This window comes from Neopsephotus bourkii, unplaced genomic scaffold, assembly GCF_033783945.1.
Source record: "Neopsephotus bourkii isolate Nb327-2 ecotype Australia unplaced genomic scaffold, CSIRO-AGI_Nbou_v1 NB_52, whole genome shotgun sequence".
Taxonomy (NCBI): Eukaryota; Metazoa; Chordata; class Aves; order Psittaciformes; family Psittacidae; genus Neopsephotus; species Neopsephotus bourkii.
Genome location: NW_026900569.1, coordinates 347,028 through 362,620, shown reverse-complemented (window position 1 = coordinate 362,620; position 15,593 = coordinate 347,028). Strand labels below are relative to the sequence as shown.

The window sequence follows — 15,593 nt, the reverse complement described above, 5'->3', positions numbered from 1 at the left end:
TCTCAGCAGTAAGATTCTCCCAGCCTTGCTTGCAGAAGGAGTGAGCAGCGGTAATGCTGCACTCCAGACTTTTCCAAGGGAGTTTAAGGAGAATTCTGATGGTCTTACCTTCAGAGTTTGTTAATTGTTGTGTGATTAAAGTAGAAACTGCATCAGTGCTGTGCTGTAAATCAATTGTGCCACCTAGTGAAAGCTTTGATGCCAGTTGCAAAACAACCATTCCTCCCTTCAGTAGCATGACGTAAGCTTGAAGGAGATGCTGTGAGGCTTTTGCATCTTATGTGCAAACATCTAAAATATGGACCTACGGTAGAAATGAATCATATTTTGGGGCTTTGATAAAATGTCTGTATGACACTTCAAAGAGTTTAGTTTTTTTTAATGCCATTTCATGCAGCAGCCTCTTAAGTGTAACAAGATCATAGAACGATTTGAGATCACAGAATGACTGAGATGGTGAAATAGGTGTGTTTGGAATAGAAATGGTTTCAATTAAGTTTTATCTTATTTATACTGTGGTTGCTTTGTCTGGGTGATTGTACTCAGAGTGACTGTAATAATCCTGCAATTCAAAGTGCAAGATACTTACATGCAGTTTCTCTATAACACAGTGACAAAGAATTTAAGTGAGAGAAGAGGAGGGAAATCCTCCGAAATGTCTCCAGTACCCATGAGGTCAATTGGGCAAACCGCTAAAGCCCATCAGCATCAACAGAACAGGATGAGTCAAGTTCTTCAGGTTCCAACTGTGAATTTATACCCCAGTAGGAAGAAGGGACTGACAAAGGAACACGTCACGTTCAGTGAGTATCTGTCTGGATAGGCTCAGTAACTAAAGAGCAGGGGGCTATCTTAACACCTCTCTCTTGAACGGGTCACATGTACCATGTTAAGTCTTACACTGTGTATTTCTGCATTCTGAAGGGATCTTGCACAGCCAAAGTAGAACAACATTGCTTGTGTGATTTTGTTACAAAATTAAGTATAATCTATTGAGGTGAAATTATTGAAACAAATTGCAGAGATTTAATGTTTTAACCTCTGGAACAGCATTTTAACAACTTTATTGACCAGTGGAGCAACATGTATTATTAGTTGATGCTCCTATTTAATTCATTAATGATCCTAGTGAGCATCAGGTTTTTTCTGTCCCTGAATTTGCTAGTTGCAAAGCAGTATTATGTATTAAAATACTTTTGACCTGTTTGCATAACTGTTGTATTATTTGAAAGCTACAACTGTGGGTTATGTAAACAGTTAGTTGCAGTCAGTAAGTGATATGAAATGATTCTATGATACATTGAGTATCAATATCCGCTTCAGGAAACAATCTGTTGCAGCATACTGTGATACTGTGATACAGAAGAATAGTATGCACCAATGGCTCTGTTGTTTTCATAGGCACAGGTTCCCCACAGAAGTCATTAAGCTTGTCTGAGGAAGTAAGTAGTAAGAAACAAACAGATGACACAATGTCCATGGCATCTTCTTTGCACTCCAGCCCTCCTGCTTCCCCTCAGGGCTCTCCACGCAAAGGTATGTGTGCTGGGTGAATATTCACTGTCAGCATCAGTCTCAGGAGCTCTTGCTTGTGTTGCACTAAAACCAGGGTGGGCCGTGGCAGGAGTATTTATTGCTAATGATATGTAAGAGAAATAAATAGTAGTTTAGGATATTCTTCATATTAGAAGATTTAGAATAAGAATCATGTCTTTCTATGAATAGAAATAAGGTTTTCAATGTGCTTGTATGTTTTGGCCTTAAAGCCACACAGTATTTAAAAAGAGGAAAAGTTGTCTTAGGAATTGCTTAAGTGCTTCTGACAGAACTCCCAGTAGTTCTTCAGTTCCAGCTTATCGGCTCAGATTTAGGTGGCCAATTACATGAATGGGGTTCATAGACCTGGGCATTTCTTGAAGACAGGTGTTGCACAGAAACAGGTTGCTGAGACACCGTATGGTTTTGCTTTAGGCACCTGGAATATCAGATGGGTAGGTGGAACTGGAGAGGAAATGGTTTTGTAGCTCTCCAGAAGAGACGGTTTTCTGCAAAAGCAGTGCATCCCTCTAATCCTTGAGTTGTTACTCATACTTCTTGTTCTTGTGCACAGGGCTTTGTATACATCCCTGTTTATCATGATGCCCTGAGAACCCCTTTATTTTTGATGTCTTCGTCTTAAAAGACCTGCATCACTTCATCATTAGCAACCTTGGATGGGAATTCAGTTGAAATCTGTTAACACCACTTTGTAGTCAGCCCGTGTGGTCAGTGCTGAACGGTGTAAGGCATTTCTCCCTCTCTTCTGTGCTGCTTTGCCTCACTGACAGCCCAAAGCCACAGGATTGGCATGGCACGGCATGGTGGCTTACTGCACCTTCTCACCCTTTTCAGTGGGAGATCATGCTGCTCCGTCCACTTCTGCCTTCACAAGATACTGTTTCCTTTAGGAGAATGCCACTTATTTTACTTAAGCACAGCATATGTATAAAAAGCTTAATTACTTGGGCTGCCAAATCTCAGTTCCACTGAGATTTCTGAGCATTGCTTACGGATATGTTATTTTTGTTAACTTTCATCTGGGTCTTTGAAAAAAATGTTTTGTTTCTTTGGGATTATTTCATTAATTCAACTTGCTTTCAGTATATTTTTAGCACTGATGTAATTTGAGGTGATCCGTACCCTGTTGTATGGGTAGTGCTAACACCTCATTGAACTAAAATTAGGTGCTTCACAGACAGCTGAAAGACACAATTTAGGCACAAACACGTTCCACTTAATCTTATATTTCATTTTCTTTTGATCTATACCCAAGTGATATGCAAATAGGATTGAAGATAAAAGCGTTTAAAATCGGGAGATTGTTTTTGCTGTTACTTCTCACTGATCGAGACGTGCCTGTGTGTACTTTATTGCAGTTGGTAACATCCAAAGGTCGGATAACAGCAGTCAGTTGAACCTCTCTGGCTCTTCCTCATCACTCGCCAGTGAAGCCAGCAACAAGAACAGTGGACAACGCAGCTATGGAATAGGTGGGGCTTATTTGCAAAAGAGAATTTGGATGATTGTGAAAGCAAGAGACAGTTCAGACATGAGAGAAAAGGGAGAAAGAGAAGCTGAGCGTGAAAAGGCAGAAGCTGAGCATGGAAAGGCAGAAGTTGAGCATGGAAAGGCAGAAGCTGAGCGTGAGCACAGGAGAACGGAGGGACCCCAGTTTAGAAGACTTAGGGAAAGAATCTTCTCCAGGGAAAGAACAGCTTTTACTGCCAAAAGGGAAGCAGAGCACACTGGAGCCTCAGAAAGGAGTGAAAACCAAAAGGACAAAGACAGTGATGCTCTGAGCATAGCAAGTATCTATAGCAACAGCAATCTGTGGACATCTTACTGCCTCTGCGTGAAACCTAGAAGGAGAAGGAAGACTATATGATGTATTTCTAGAAGGAAGACTGTGATGTCCATGTTGTGTCAAATGTCCTCACTTTATCCCAGTTATTTCAGAGTTCTTCATTTACATGCTTAAGCTGTTCAATGTGCTTCCCTTTCAGATATTTGTGTCAGTTATTTGTAGTTTATCAACCTTACAGTGCAGTGAAGACAATAAAGTGAAGTTTAGAAAATCAAGGCACAGGTACAGTGACAGTTCCGTTACTTAGTGTTTGCAAATGCCAATGAAACAGTAAGTTCTGCAGCATTCTCTTAATTAGACTCTAGATAGTCCTTCATATGATGTAGATCAAATGCTCACTTCCAGTGTTGGTGTGTATTTGCATTGATCACATCTTCTGCTGACCTTTTCAGCCCAGCAAGGACTGCATTTAGTCTCTTTATATACATGTGCTGTTCTTTAACAACCCAGCTTTCAGATAGTGTTAATCTCTTTCATGAAGAGCCCTTTTGTAAGTTCTTGATGAAGAGTAGCTTAAAATGAAGATAATACCGATACTACATGCTCATATTTGCTCTTAAAATCTTACAGCAATATTGAAGCTTAAACTGTGGAATCTCTTGAATGATGAGCTGCATGCTCAGTGGCATGTATGCCAGTGGCTCCAAATGCCATATTAAGAGATCTCTGTATTTTTCCTGTACTGAATGGCATCAATCTGCTGTATTCAGTTGTGTGTATCGCTGCCATGGCTCTTAGGCTGCCTTGTCATTTCACATTTTCACCTGATTGATGTAAATATATGGCAGTCCAGCTAAAAGGCACATGGAGGTAGAAAAGAAGTGAGAAATCAGCAGGGATTGGGGGGAAAAATGCTTATCTGAATGCTGTGTCAGCAGTGTATTAATGTGGTCTCCTGTAAAGATTCATTAGCAGATGTTCGTGTTCCTGTACATGAAGCAGCTGATAATCCAGTATTTTCAAATAAAGGTTCCAATTTTGTAGTTTTATGCAAATAATGTAGTGCAAAACATAGACTGCTTGCTCCTAGTGAAGGCAGGGATGTATTTCCTGACCTGCAGTGGATTGGCTATAGAGGAACCCACTGGGAACTTCATTAATCCAAGACTTTTTGCCCTCAGATGAAGGGGAACAAACCACAACCTATTGCCTTTGCTGAGTTCTGTTCATTTCAGTTCTTTCCGTGATTCTCTGAGGTCATAAAAAAAGATGATTCAGGGAAGTTTTCCATACTAACAGCTTCTTCTGAAGACGTCTGGAGGCAGGTGTCACATCTGGAGTTACTTTAGTTATACCAGAAGTGTCTACAGGGCGTATATAGCCAGAGCCCATGGAAATCCCCATTGTAGTAGTCTCTTATGTTCACTCCAAGTACTAGGAAGAGGAGGTGATGGATATATGGGGCTATAACATTATTTGTGTTTGAAAGAAGTTATTTGAGGGTAAGGCTAAGCCAAACAGACAAAATACATTAGATATTTTGCTCTCAATCTGGTGATGTCTCCAGCTGATTCCCCTCTGCAGGAGCAGCGCTGGTGTCTGATCCAGCTCCTGCCAAAGGTCTGTTTCCTGCTTTTGCTTCCTTCTCTGTTAATTTTGGAACAGGTAACAAACCCAAAACGGACCATATGGCTAACCCCTGAGTGCTAAAAGCTGCCTTTTACCTTAGTCAGCGTCTCTTCATCCACTGCCAAAATCTTTTTTGAGTCACACATAACAGTAGAGCAGAGGGATAGTGGGAAATACACTGCATTTGTACTAGAGAACTGCAGGAAAGGATGGGCAAGACCTGATCTATCCACTCACTATTCATGCTGCAGCTGTCAATCCTGGTTATGTAGGTTTAACCTTCTGCTCTGGAGAGTAGTGGAGTTTGCAGGGAGGTTATTGGAGTCACTGGACTCGCATTGTTAAATCAGTGCTAGATGCTGATAGATGCTAAAAGGTTTGGTACCCTAAAAACTGGCAGTGTGCAAACAGGGTTTCATTTGGTTTTCTTCTAAATACCCTTGCTGCAATGTGTGTGTCAGTGTTCCATTGTCATACCTAGCAAACTTGAATTGCTCTTTGACCAAGACGTTCTCCTCTTCTCCAGGCTATGCCCTCATACCTTCCACTAAATCTGATAACTTCTCAGACTCCAGCCACAGTGAGATTTCATCCCGGTCCAGCATCGTGAGCAACTGCTCAGTGGATTCCATGTCAGCAGCGCTGCAAGATGAGAGGAGTTTGTCCCAGTCTCTCATTGTGGTGGATTCAGGAGGGCCAGAGAGGAAAGAGCATCCTCAGCCTCTGGCTGATTACAGCCAGCCATGCCCTGGGTAAGATGCAACTGGTTATGGTTGGGCTTGGTGTTGTTTGGTGTCAAAAGGGATAACAAAGCATTGGTGAGGACACAGTTATTCATTCTGCTGTCGTTATTAAGCTCTGCTCTGTATGGGAAGAGCCTGTTTTCCCAAGAGACTTACGGTATTACTCTGGTAGACAGCAGCTTGTTCCCAGTGGTGGGATCAGATGGACATACCATGCAGGGGACTGCAAATGTGTTTAAAACTAGGATGGTACTTAACAACTGAGTGTGGTAATGAGAGACAGCAGAACAGGGTATTACCAGTGCTCTCTGAGTTGGCAGTGCCAATCACTTAACATACTTAATGTGATTTTTAAGGAGTTTTCTTATTATCATTTGTTGCTCAGGCAGGCTGGAAGCTTCCTACCACTGAATCCTTGGAGTTTCCACACAAAAGGTCTTACTACTTTAGTGTGATGAGCCATTGTCCTGAGATGACACTTTAAACTGGAAGGTTTTGGTTTTGTATTATTAGATGTTAGCCCTTGCTCTATAAGATCTAATATGTGGGAATCTTCTTGAGATAGCCTCTTCTGCCCTCAGATGTTGTGGATTCAAGTAAATGAGAGATGCTCCTTCCATTCCGATTTTTACAGCTCGTCTCTAACGCTATATAAGGTTTTTATGCTTGAACTCTGTAAAGCTATGTAACTGATTAGAATATACCAGTATTCTGTGATCTCTCACCTGTAAAAAAGCTTTTTAGTGTGTGTTTGTTGAGGTGCTGCAGCTCTTAAGAAATCCTTGATTTGATTTATTTCACTGGGGGAAAACGGGAATTTAAAGATGTGCTTCGTAATAGAAAATAATTCTTCTATCTAAAAGGCCTAACACATGCTGAGAGTTCAGTCAGAGCAGGAGCAGCGAGCTGAGGAAGTGCCCCTTGGAACTGGCTGGGAGAAGAAGAAAGCTGGTTTTAGGGTAGAACTTATGAAATAGAAAAGCAAGGGAGGAAAAGAAGTTGTTTGCACATATCTAAGAATAACATTCCTCGATTTCACAATGTGTCAGTAAACTGCTGAGGGATAGTGTTGTGTTTTAATGTTGGGCTACCCATGCGCTTGTTAACGTAACCAGGAACAGTTAAGAGACTTGAATAATGTCTACCTATTGTAAGTTCATGTCTTTAAATGCAGGCAGATCTGGCTTGATTTTACCCCCCTTAATTATGCACCGACGGTGATGAGAGCCTGCAGCAGCCGTTTGGTTAAACATGGAGTTTTGTCCTTTGCTTTTCAGAATCTGTCACTCCAGATTGTTTCCACAAATGTTATTTATGCCCAATATTTCCAAATGTCCTTGAAATACAAATACCTCCACTCTGTCCAAACAGCATCGTGATGCTGCCAGAAAAGGGGTGGGGTTTTATGCTAAGTATTTATTTTGGGTTTAGTTTATAAGTGCAAAGAAAAGGTGGTGGGAGCCTGAAACCAAGAGGGCATTACTCCTCTGCTTTCCATCAAGCGCTGTCTTGCTGTAGTTGATAAAGGAAAGCTTCTGTGGACCAGATTTTTATGGAGCTGGGGTCATGCCTGTAAACGCCTGTTGCAGACTTGTTATTCCCTTGGGAATAACTTCCCTGCTGCCGTGTGCAGTGATGAGTTGGGAATAACTGTGTCTCTTGTCAGTGCTCCTGTGTGCCTTCACCTTGCTGCTTACTTGTTCTAAAACCGGAGTTGGTTTTAAACCCAGGTGATTGAGTACATCAGGTTTATTAGAACAGTGTTTTTCCTGACTTGTGGTGTTCAATTGCAGCTGGTCCATCACCAGGCCTGCTCTCATCAGAGGGATGGCTTTCACATCCTCCATGAGCAACGAGGAGATCTCCCACGAGCACATCACGGTGGAGGCAGCAGATAGCGGCCGGGGAAGCTGGACTTCGTGCTCAAGTAGTTCTCATGACAACTTCCAGAATATCCCAAACCAGAAGAGCTGGGATCTCCTCAATTCTTACCGTCACACGCAGCTGGACGGACCCATAGCTGAAGTCGATCCCACAAACTGTTACTCCGAGGAGGCTTACTTGTATTCAGAAGCCTTTTCCAAAACCAACAGGCAGTCGAAAGCCAGCGTGGAGCTGGATCAGTCTCGGCAGAGCTGGGCCTCCTCCAGCTCACTCTCAGACACCTACGAAACAAACTATGGGACAATTAAGCGGAGGGGGCTGGAGAACTCCACAGCCGAGCAGACGGAGGTTTTGGACTCTAAACCGGGCGCTGATACCACTTACAAAACAGTGACTTCGAGCACAGAGAAAGGCCTGATAGGTAAGTGAGCCAGCAGCTTATGGAAGCTCCTGCATCTGGTTTTTGTTTTGATATGAAGTTAAGAGATGACATCAGCAGGTCTGGGGGCTGGATGGCATGTTAAATTCAGCTTTACATGTGGTTTGAATCAGGACACTACGCAGACACTGTGTTTTCAAGCTGCCTCTTTTTGCATTAGGAAAATGGCAATACTAAACCAGCCCACTTCCCAGTCACCTTATGGGTCTGCAGGAGCAGCGTCTGCATGAAAATGTCAGGCAGTTCCTCCCTGTAGTACGGCCCCTTTGGTTTTTGGGTGATTTTGGAAACACTCATCACTGTAGATGGTCCTCTGTCAAGGAACAACAAGCACGGCCTCTTGAAGTCCATATAATACAGGCTTTCCATGAACCTGAGCAGGAAGAGCGTGACTGCTGAGGGGTATGGACCCTTTGGAGCTGGAGCACCTTTCATCCATAGTGCTTTTGTCTCTGGAAGCTCAAGGGCAAAGCAGACTCCCTGCCTATCTTTGCTATGTTAAACTGCCATTTATTTGGTTATACAGCTGCAGTTTGGCTACATATGAAAGGAGAAAAACATATAAAATGCCTTTTCAAAGATGCATAGTTCTACCGAGATGTCTTTTCCTGTCCTAGTGAGTTCAGCAGCCAAAACTAAAGGAACTGGGTTAGGAACAAGATAAAACGTGGAGGGCAAAGCTTTCTAGACTGTAAGTCAAAGGTGCAGCTGAAATGCAGTTTAATTACTGACTAGATTGCTAGAGGGGTTTATGTTATCAAAGGTAATTGCCTAAATAAGCATCGCACGTAGGGTAGAGGTTTTGGGTTGCATTCCTTCTCCTTGGCTTTGGAGGAGAAAGGCAGCAACCTTGGAGTTCCAACCCTAACCATTGTGTGAGCATGGTGGAGCCTTGCTTTGCTCACAACTCACTCCTGTGCATGTGCTCTGCCCTTACAGGCTCTCAGGAGCCTCTGAGCTGTTTCAGGAGATGATGTTGGCTATTCGTACTTGCTGTCATTGCTCAGAGCTCTTCCCCTCCTTTTTAATGCTGTTTAGACGCTGCACCATACAGCTTGCCACCTTGGTGCAGTCCAGCACGCTGGTAAGAAACACTCAGCAACATGCTTCAGTAGAGCATGCATGTGTCTGCTTAAGCAAAGATCTAATATAGGTGGATAGAATCTCTGGTTTGCAAATGCAAACCTGTTAGCGTCATCCAATATGCCAAAGGCATTTCACGTTATTTCACCAGTTGCTTGCTCGCTGCAAACAGCTTGTTGCCAGTCTGTAATGACTGCACGAGTTCAGAATAAACAAAACAAGAATCTTCAGCTCGTCTGCTTAATGAGAGCTGGTGTTGAAAAGTCCCCCCAAAGCACTGGCACAGGCTTGCCTGCCTGAAACCTTGAAAACGGAGCTGGAAAGGCAGCTGCCCACATACCAGGGGCAGAATGTGGGCTTGGCAGACGCAGTCAATGCGATGGCTTCATGACTTCACACACATCTCCACCCTCTGCAATGTTGAATGTGTCTCACAGCAACCTTTGCTTTACCAGCAGAGGAGGTGGGACGTGGTCATGTGCCTTTGCTCTGCCTCCGAAGGAAAAAGCTTTTCCATTTCTTTTACCTGTAGCAGGAACCAAAATTTGTATCACTGCCTTTTAGTTACGTTTCCCTTAACCACTGTGTAGAATTCCACCTTAGTTTCTTTACGAAGTGAGTATTGGAGTAATCAGTTGCTTGCAAAGGGGGTTTCCTTGTGCAAGGGTTTTGTGACCTCCTGAGCCTCTGGGTGGGTGACAGCTTAAGGATGCTTTAATGCTGCAGGCAGGAAAAGCTTTTAGGATGCTTTTGTTTTGATTGAGTTTGTGAAATGCTATGAATTGGAACTTTACAAAAGGGCATGGTATTCCTGCTTTTCTTCTTAGAGTAGGCTAGATGTTGGATTTAGGAAGCCTGAAGCTCTCCCCTTCAGAGGGGAATATACCAGCCCTTGTCAGCCCTCCTGCAAAACCAGTGCAGACAGGAGGTGCTGGTTTGCTCAGAGGACCCAGCCCTTTGAGGAGAAGAAAGCCTCTATCACTTCCCTCCTTTCTCACAGGGGCCCAGTTAAATGCTAGTTAAATGAAAATGCTTCCTATAAATGAGCAGGATAAATCCCTGCCTGTACCCACGTGTATCCGCTAAAATCCAACCTGTGTGAATTCATATCCTGTTTTGCTATCAGCCCAAGCATGAACTGAGGTCATGGTGTATGAACCAGCTCTTGTTCCTGACACCAACACCCAGAATCTCCCAAGTCCACAATGCAATAAGAAATACTCCTTTATTTTAATCCTTTCACATTAAATAATGGAGCTGTCATCACAATGCACTCTGTAAAATGCATCCTCAAAAAGAATGCAGATTCACCCAACTAGTAGATGTTTAACATGATCCCAGCTTTGAAACTCTCCTGTTGCAACGCGTACATGGAAAAGCCCAATTTAACATGCACAAGAGCCCCAGACCTGGGGGCAGGCGGGAGGGAAGGGAACTTCATAAAGTTAAGGTTTGGGTTGAGAGCCTGTGTGACCTGAGCTGTTGATGCACAGGGCAGGAAGGCAAATGATGTGGCATAGACATTGCACATAAATATTATTGAGTGTAGGCATTTCGTGGCTGCAAAAGGTGGAATGCAGCCTTCCCAAAGGCTTTTGTTTCCATGGCTGTTCCTGGTTATTTCTCACTTACAAACAGAGAACACAGTTTAAGATACAGGTTTAAAAGTGAACAAAACAAAAAAGTGTGGACATGATAAGCCATTATTTTCTATTAGAAAATGTGAAGTAATGAATATCCAGTCTGCCTCGTGGGTGCAGTTCTGTGTGATAAGGCCGGGCTCGATATGGTTCTGAGCAACCTAATTTAGTTGAAGGTGTCCCTGCTCATTACAGGGGGGCTGGACTAGATGACCTCTGAAGGTCCCTTCCAACCCAAACCATTCTATGGTGATACTACGTTTTTAATTCCTTTAGCATTGCAGATTGCTTGGTTTAATGTCTTATTACACATCAGTTGGGACAATGGTATTTTATTATAATGAATTTCTGTTCATCACCCTTTTGGGTGCTGCAGTGGATGATGTTGGAAGTCAACCAGCAGTTCTTGCTGTCACTCATGCACTATGCAAAGTAACTTTGGGCTGGTGGCCTGGATTTCTTTAGTTTCCTGGCCTGTCACAGAGTGGCTGCAGGCTCAGCCGGCAGCATCGCAGTGCTGGCTCTCCATCCATACTGGGAGCTCATAGCATCCCACTGGAAAACAGTGCCACAGGAGTAGGGACTTTAATGAGCGCTGTAAGTGCAAGCTGAATGTAGAGGTTACAGTGCAGTTTCCACTCAATTGGCACCGTGGCTACTGAGTTCATGGGTTTTCTTGCCACTCTGGCTTCTTAAACAGAAAACATAAATGAAAGCATAAGTATCTGCTGTCGTTATAACCAGTGTTTCTGCATTTGCATTTTGTTATCAGTTTCTGTTTTGCCATTGTAACATTTCATGATTTTTTAACGTTTTGTTTCCTTTGTTTTCTTCTTTAACATTTCCATTGCTTATTTCTTGTGCCAGTGTACTGTGTCACCTCACCTAAGAAGGACGATAGGTATAGGGAGCCACCGCCCACCCCTCCGGGATATATGGGGATATCTTTAGCGGACATAAAGGAAGGATCGCCCCATCACCCACACCTAAAACCTCCAGACTATAGTGTGGCAGTGCAGAGGTCAAAGATGCTGCACAGTGACCTCTCTAGACTTTCATCAGCTCCTCTCGGTAGTGAACCGGTGGCCTGTATTGCATCGAAGATGCCTCAGTGGCATAGTCGGCAGCCGTCCAACCCCAAACTAGCAGATATGACTGACGCAGATAGTGAAGAGGATGGTATGTGCAACACTTGGCTCGGTAGATGTTAACTGAACTGCTGGGGGAATCTGTGCAACCATGGTCTGGGCTTTCTCTTGGTCATTCTTGGAGATTAAGACTTGGTTAATCTCTACCTATACAAATACGTTTGTATGGCTGTATGCACATGCATATATGTCTGCATGTATATACACGTCTAGAAAAGAAAAAGGAAAAGCATGTTGACACCAAACACTCTAAATTACCTATAAATGTATATATGTAAATATACATATGAGCTCTCCCAAAGCACAACTGAGACACTTAAGAGCATGTAGATGCTGTTTTGTTTTCTTTAAAATCTATCCCCGCTCAGTGGTGATGCTCACTCTAAGGGACACTGTCAGGCTATAAATTATACATGAGAAAGCCCCATCCTCTCTGGGTTGATTAACTGATGTCCCCTGGTTTAGGGGGATGATCTAAAATGGGTATTTTTGGATTTGTTGGGCTGTTGTATGACTTTTGTTTCCCATTTGTATTCCCATGTGCTCCTGTTAAACTGTTTATTCCTCAACAGACATCCCTGGAGGTTGAGTTGAAAATGATTGATCAAAATAACAGTGAATTTGTGTTCTTCCGAAAAGTGGGTTTGATAAAACCTGGCTTCCCAGCCCAGCGTGGCCTGACAGTGTCTCCTAGAGCCACATTTGTCATGATCTTGTTTGAAGCAACAGCCAACGCTGTGAGCACAACACGAATGGGGTGACCAAAACGCAAGAGATTCTTCTGCAAAAGACTGCTCTTATATTGTGTCAGAACATCAAGTCAGGGGAATTCCTACTTAACTGTTTTATGTGCTGATTCGCTTTTAATCCCTGTGCACTGATGTGATCTCTCTGTACCCTTTGCCACTGAACTCATTTTTTATTAGAACGTTGTGGTTTCCATCCATTTCAGTCGGGTTTCAAATGAGCCTGGATTTAGATGAAAACAATTTCTGATGCAAAATGATCCTATCTTGGCCCTTCAAAATACCTAAACAGTGTTTAACATATATATTAATACTTCAATTCAAACTCCTGGTGAAACGTGAAGGTGTCCCACATGAATTCAGTTGTGGTGTTCAGTGTTTCTGATGTAAAAATAAAGACGTAATTGCTTCAAACATCTTAATCCCAAATTTTCTAAACTAAATTTAACCATACCCTTTTAGATACACCTATTTTTACAGTGCTTGGTTAATTTTCTTTGGGATACAATGCTCACTGCATGATGGGAAGTGAATTTACTGGCTTTTCTCCCAAATCTATAGCTTTTGGCATCTTGGGAGCTGCATGCTAATAATTTTTCAGAGGATCTGGGATTTTCTGTTCTGCAATACATCTTTATTGTATGACTGTTATCAAATCCTCAAGGGGTCTGGGGTATTAATGGCAATACTGAATATGTAGTGGTCAGTGATTAAACCAGTGAAAACATCACGCTGAAGTAGTGAAGTCTTCACAGAATCGCTGTAATCAAATAGTGGGGTATTGGCCTGTACCCTCGGTGTCTGAGGCAAGAGACTGGTGGACTAATTGACCCTTTTTCTCCTCTTGTTTTGCAGAAGATGAACAAGTATCAGCAGTGTAACCATCAGGCTGTTTCTGTAAACCACAACACAAGGGATGTGGGGAGAAGGACCACATGATTCTGTTAGCCAACGCTAACAACTTGCTGCTACTAACCTCAGACATTGTGTTTGCCTCTGTCATGGACAAGATGGAACGGGTTGGATCACATCTCTACCTTACTTCAGTCCACCACCGCCTCAGAAGGCTATTTCTGCCTGTGAAATAGCAAACCATTTTCAAGGAGTGTTCTGACTGCCTGGATGCTGACCTCAGTGTCCAGAGATGGACCAGGCTTCATGCATTTGGGAGGACCAGTTGTCACCACCATTTGACACTTGGAAGCATTCTTCTGTATGATACCATGTAATCCGTGGGTAGTTTTCCATCGTCGTTAATTTTCTACATGACCATTATTAAGTCTAAGAGTGTTATTTTATGAACTTTAAAAAGAAAGAATTTATCAAAATGTCAGCAAAAGCGAAGGACATTGCTGAAGTATCTGAAAATAATTTATTAATTTAAAGTCTTCTTTTGATGGGAATTTCCTTTATTCGTGTTGGGAGTGCTCTGGTTGGCTAATGTAAATGTTTAGTCAAAGTGATGGTGAAGTAGCTACACAAACTGTTGAGCTCTCAAACACAGGGAACAGGGAAGAGAACGTTATCAGGTGCAGAAATAAGTGGATTTTAGAGTGGGGTTGGATTCAAGCTAGGTGGAGCACAAAGCCCTGCAGAGCGGCACCGTCTGCTGCTCCCTCCTACCTGGCCACAGCAAAGACCCTTCTCCTTGGAAGTCTATTTGGAAGCGATTTAGCTGGCAGCCAACTAAGGCAGGAGTTGCTCTCCTCCCCTGTTCAGTAACAGTTTAAAAGGTGGAGGCTGAGGCTGGCAGGGAGCCCGCAGGGGAGTTTGAAGCTTCACCAGGTTCTGCCCTGCAGAGATCCACATGCGAAGCCTGTTGCTAGAAACCAAACCCTGAGCCGTGTGTTGTGGGTTTTGGGATCATCCCACACGTGGTGGCCCTCTGCCAGAGCTGCACAGGATTTAGGTGCAAAGGTTATCTTTAACAGACATTCTGAATCACCCTCATTTCACAGTAAAATCACTGCAGCTGGAGATTAAGCGGCGTAATGCTTATATAAGGGTATAATGTGTTTTATGATGGGTTAAAAACCTCTGTTGTGTTCATCTGGGAACTACAGATGGTCTCAAAATACACTGTTTTAAACCCTAGGTTAAAATCCTGGTGCTGTGGATGTCAATGGCAGCTTTGACTTCCAGCCAGCCAGTATTCCCATGTGATCCTGGTGTTTGACCACGGTCAACTGAATGGCTTATTTGATTTTGCTTAGCCAGCCAGAGCCCAGAGGGGTAAAACTGGAAATACCTGCAGGTTCTTTCTTCCTTTCTTTCTTCCTTCTAGCACACGATGCCCCATTCTAGTGTTACAATTGGACATGAATGTGTGAATATGTATTTAAACATTTAATTGTAAATCCTTGTTGTGATGTTTACAGCCTAAGCTAGGAAGATGATGTTTGTCATTTTTACAGTGCCTCAAAAATGATTTCTATATCCATAGTTGTGAAGAGCTTTAAGGTTTGTTTTCTCTTTTCCTGTGTGTGTGCAGGGGGTGCAGGGGAATGCAATGTTCTCTGAGAGTGACACAAGTACCAAAAACAACCCAAAGCCTTCAATGTGCTCTCCCCATTGCAGCCTGGGACTGATGGGGCCGGGGGAATGGGTATGACCCGGCCTGTGCCCGTGTTCATAGTGATGCCAGGTTCAGTGTTACCGTGTGGCTGGAGCTTACCCACATTGATTGGAGTTTGGGAGGTGTTAAATCAACAGTGATGCTGAGGAAGGGATGCCTTGTTCCTAATTGGCTGGCACAAGTAACTGAGGAGCAAATGGTTGAGAACAATGTATTAAAGCCCAGGTGAGGTATAACAATAACCACATTTTGCTTTTTCGAGGCCTTAATAAACACAACGAACCTGCACAGGCCTTAATGAACGAAGATTCACGTCGGTGTGAAAGCACTGCAGGGCACAGCACGTGGAACATTGATAATGTA

The 15,593-nt window shown here is 43.1% G+C and overlaps 1 protein-coding gene across 7 annotated transcripts in view; it reads left to right on the top strand.

Annotated features, from left to right (window-relative positions):
* Nucleotides 1–15,105, top strand: part of RAPGEF6 (Rap guanine nucleotide exchange factor 6) — a 113,527-nt gene extending 98,422 nt beyond the window's left edge. For 5 of the 7 annotated variants that reach the window (XM_061347808.1, XM_061347791.1, XM_061347799.1 and 2 more), the window contains 7 exons: nt 612–803; nt 1,402–1,536; nt 2,916–3,029; nt 5,499–5,724; nt 7,509–8,020; nt 11,629–11,940; nt 13,511–15,105. In XM_061347808.1, the coding sequence (XP_061203792.1) occupies nt 612–803; nt 1,402–1,536; nt 2,916–3,029; nt 5,499–5,724; nt 7,509–8,020; nt 11,629–11,940; nt 13,511–13,536 (1,517 nt within the window). In that variant the 3' untranslated portion in view covers nt 13,537–15,105. The remainder of the gene's footprint in view (nt 1–611; nt 804–1,401; nt 1,537–2,915; nt 3,030–5,498; nt 5,725–7,508; nt 8,021–11,628; nt 11,941–13,510) is intronic. The other 2 variants (XM_061347828.1, XM_061347816.1) reach the window with 1 other exon arrangement.
* Nucleotides 15,106–15,593: the final 488 nt, after the last annotated feature.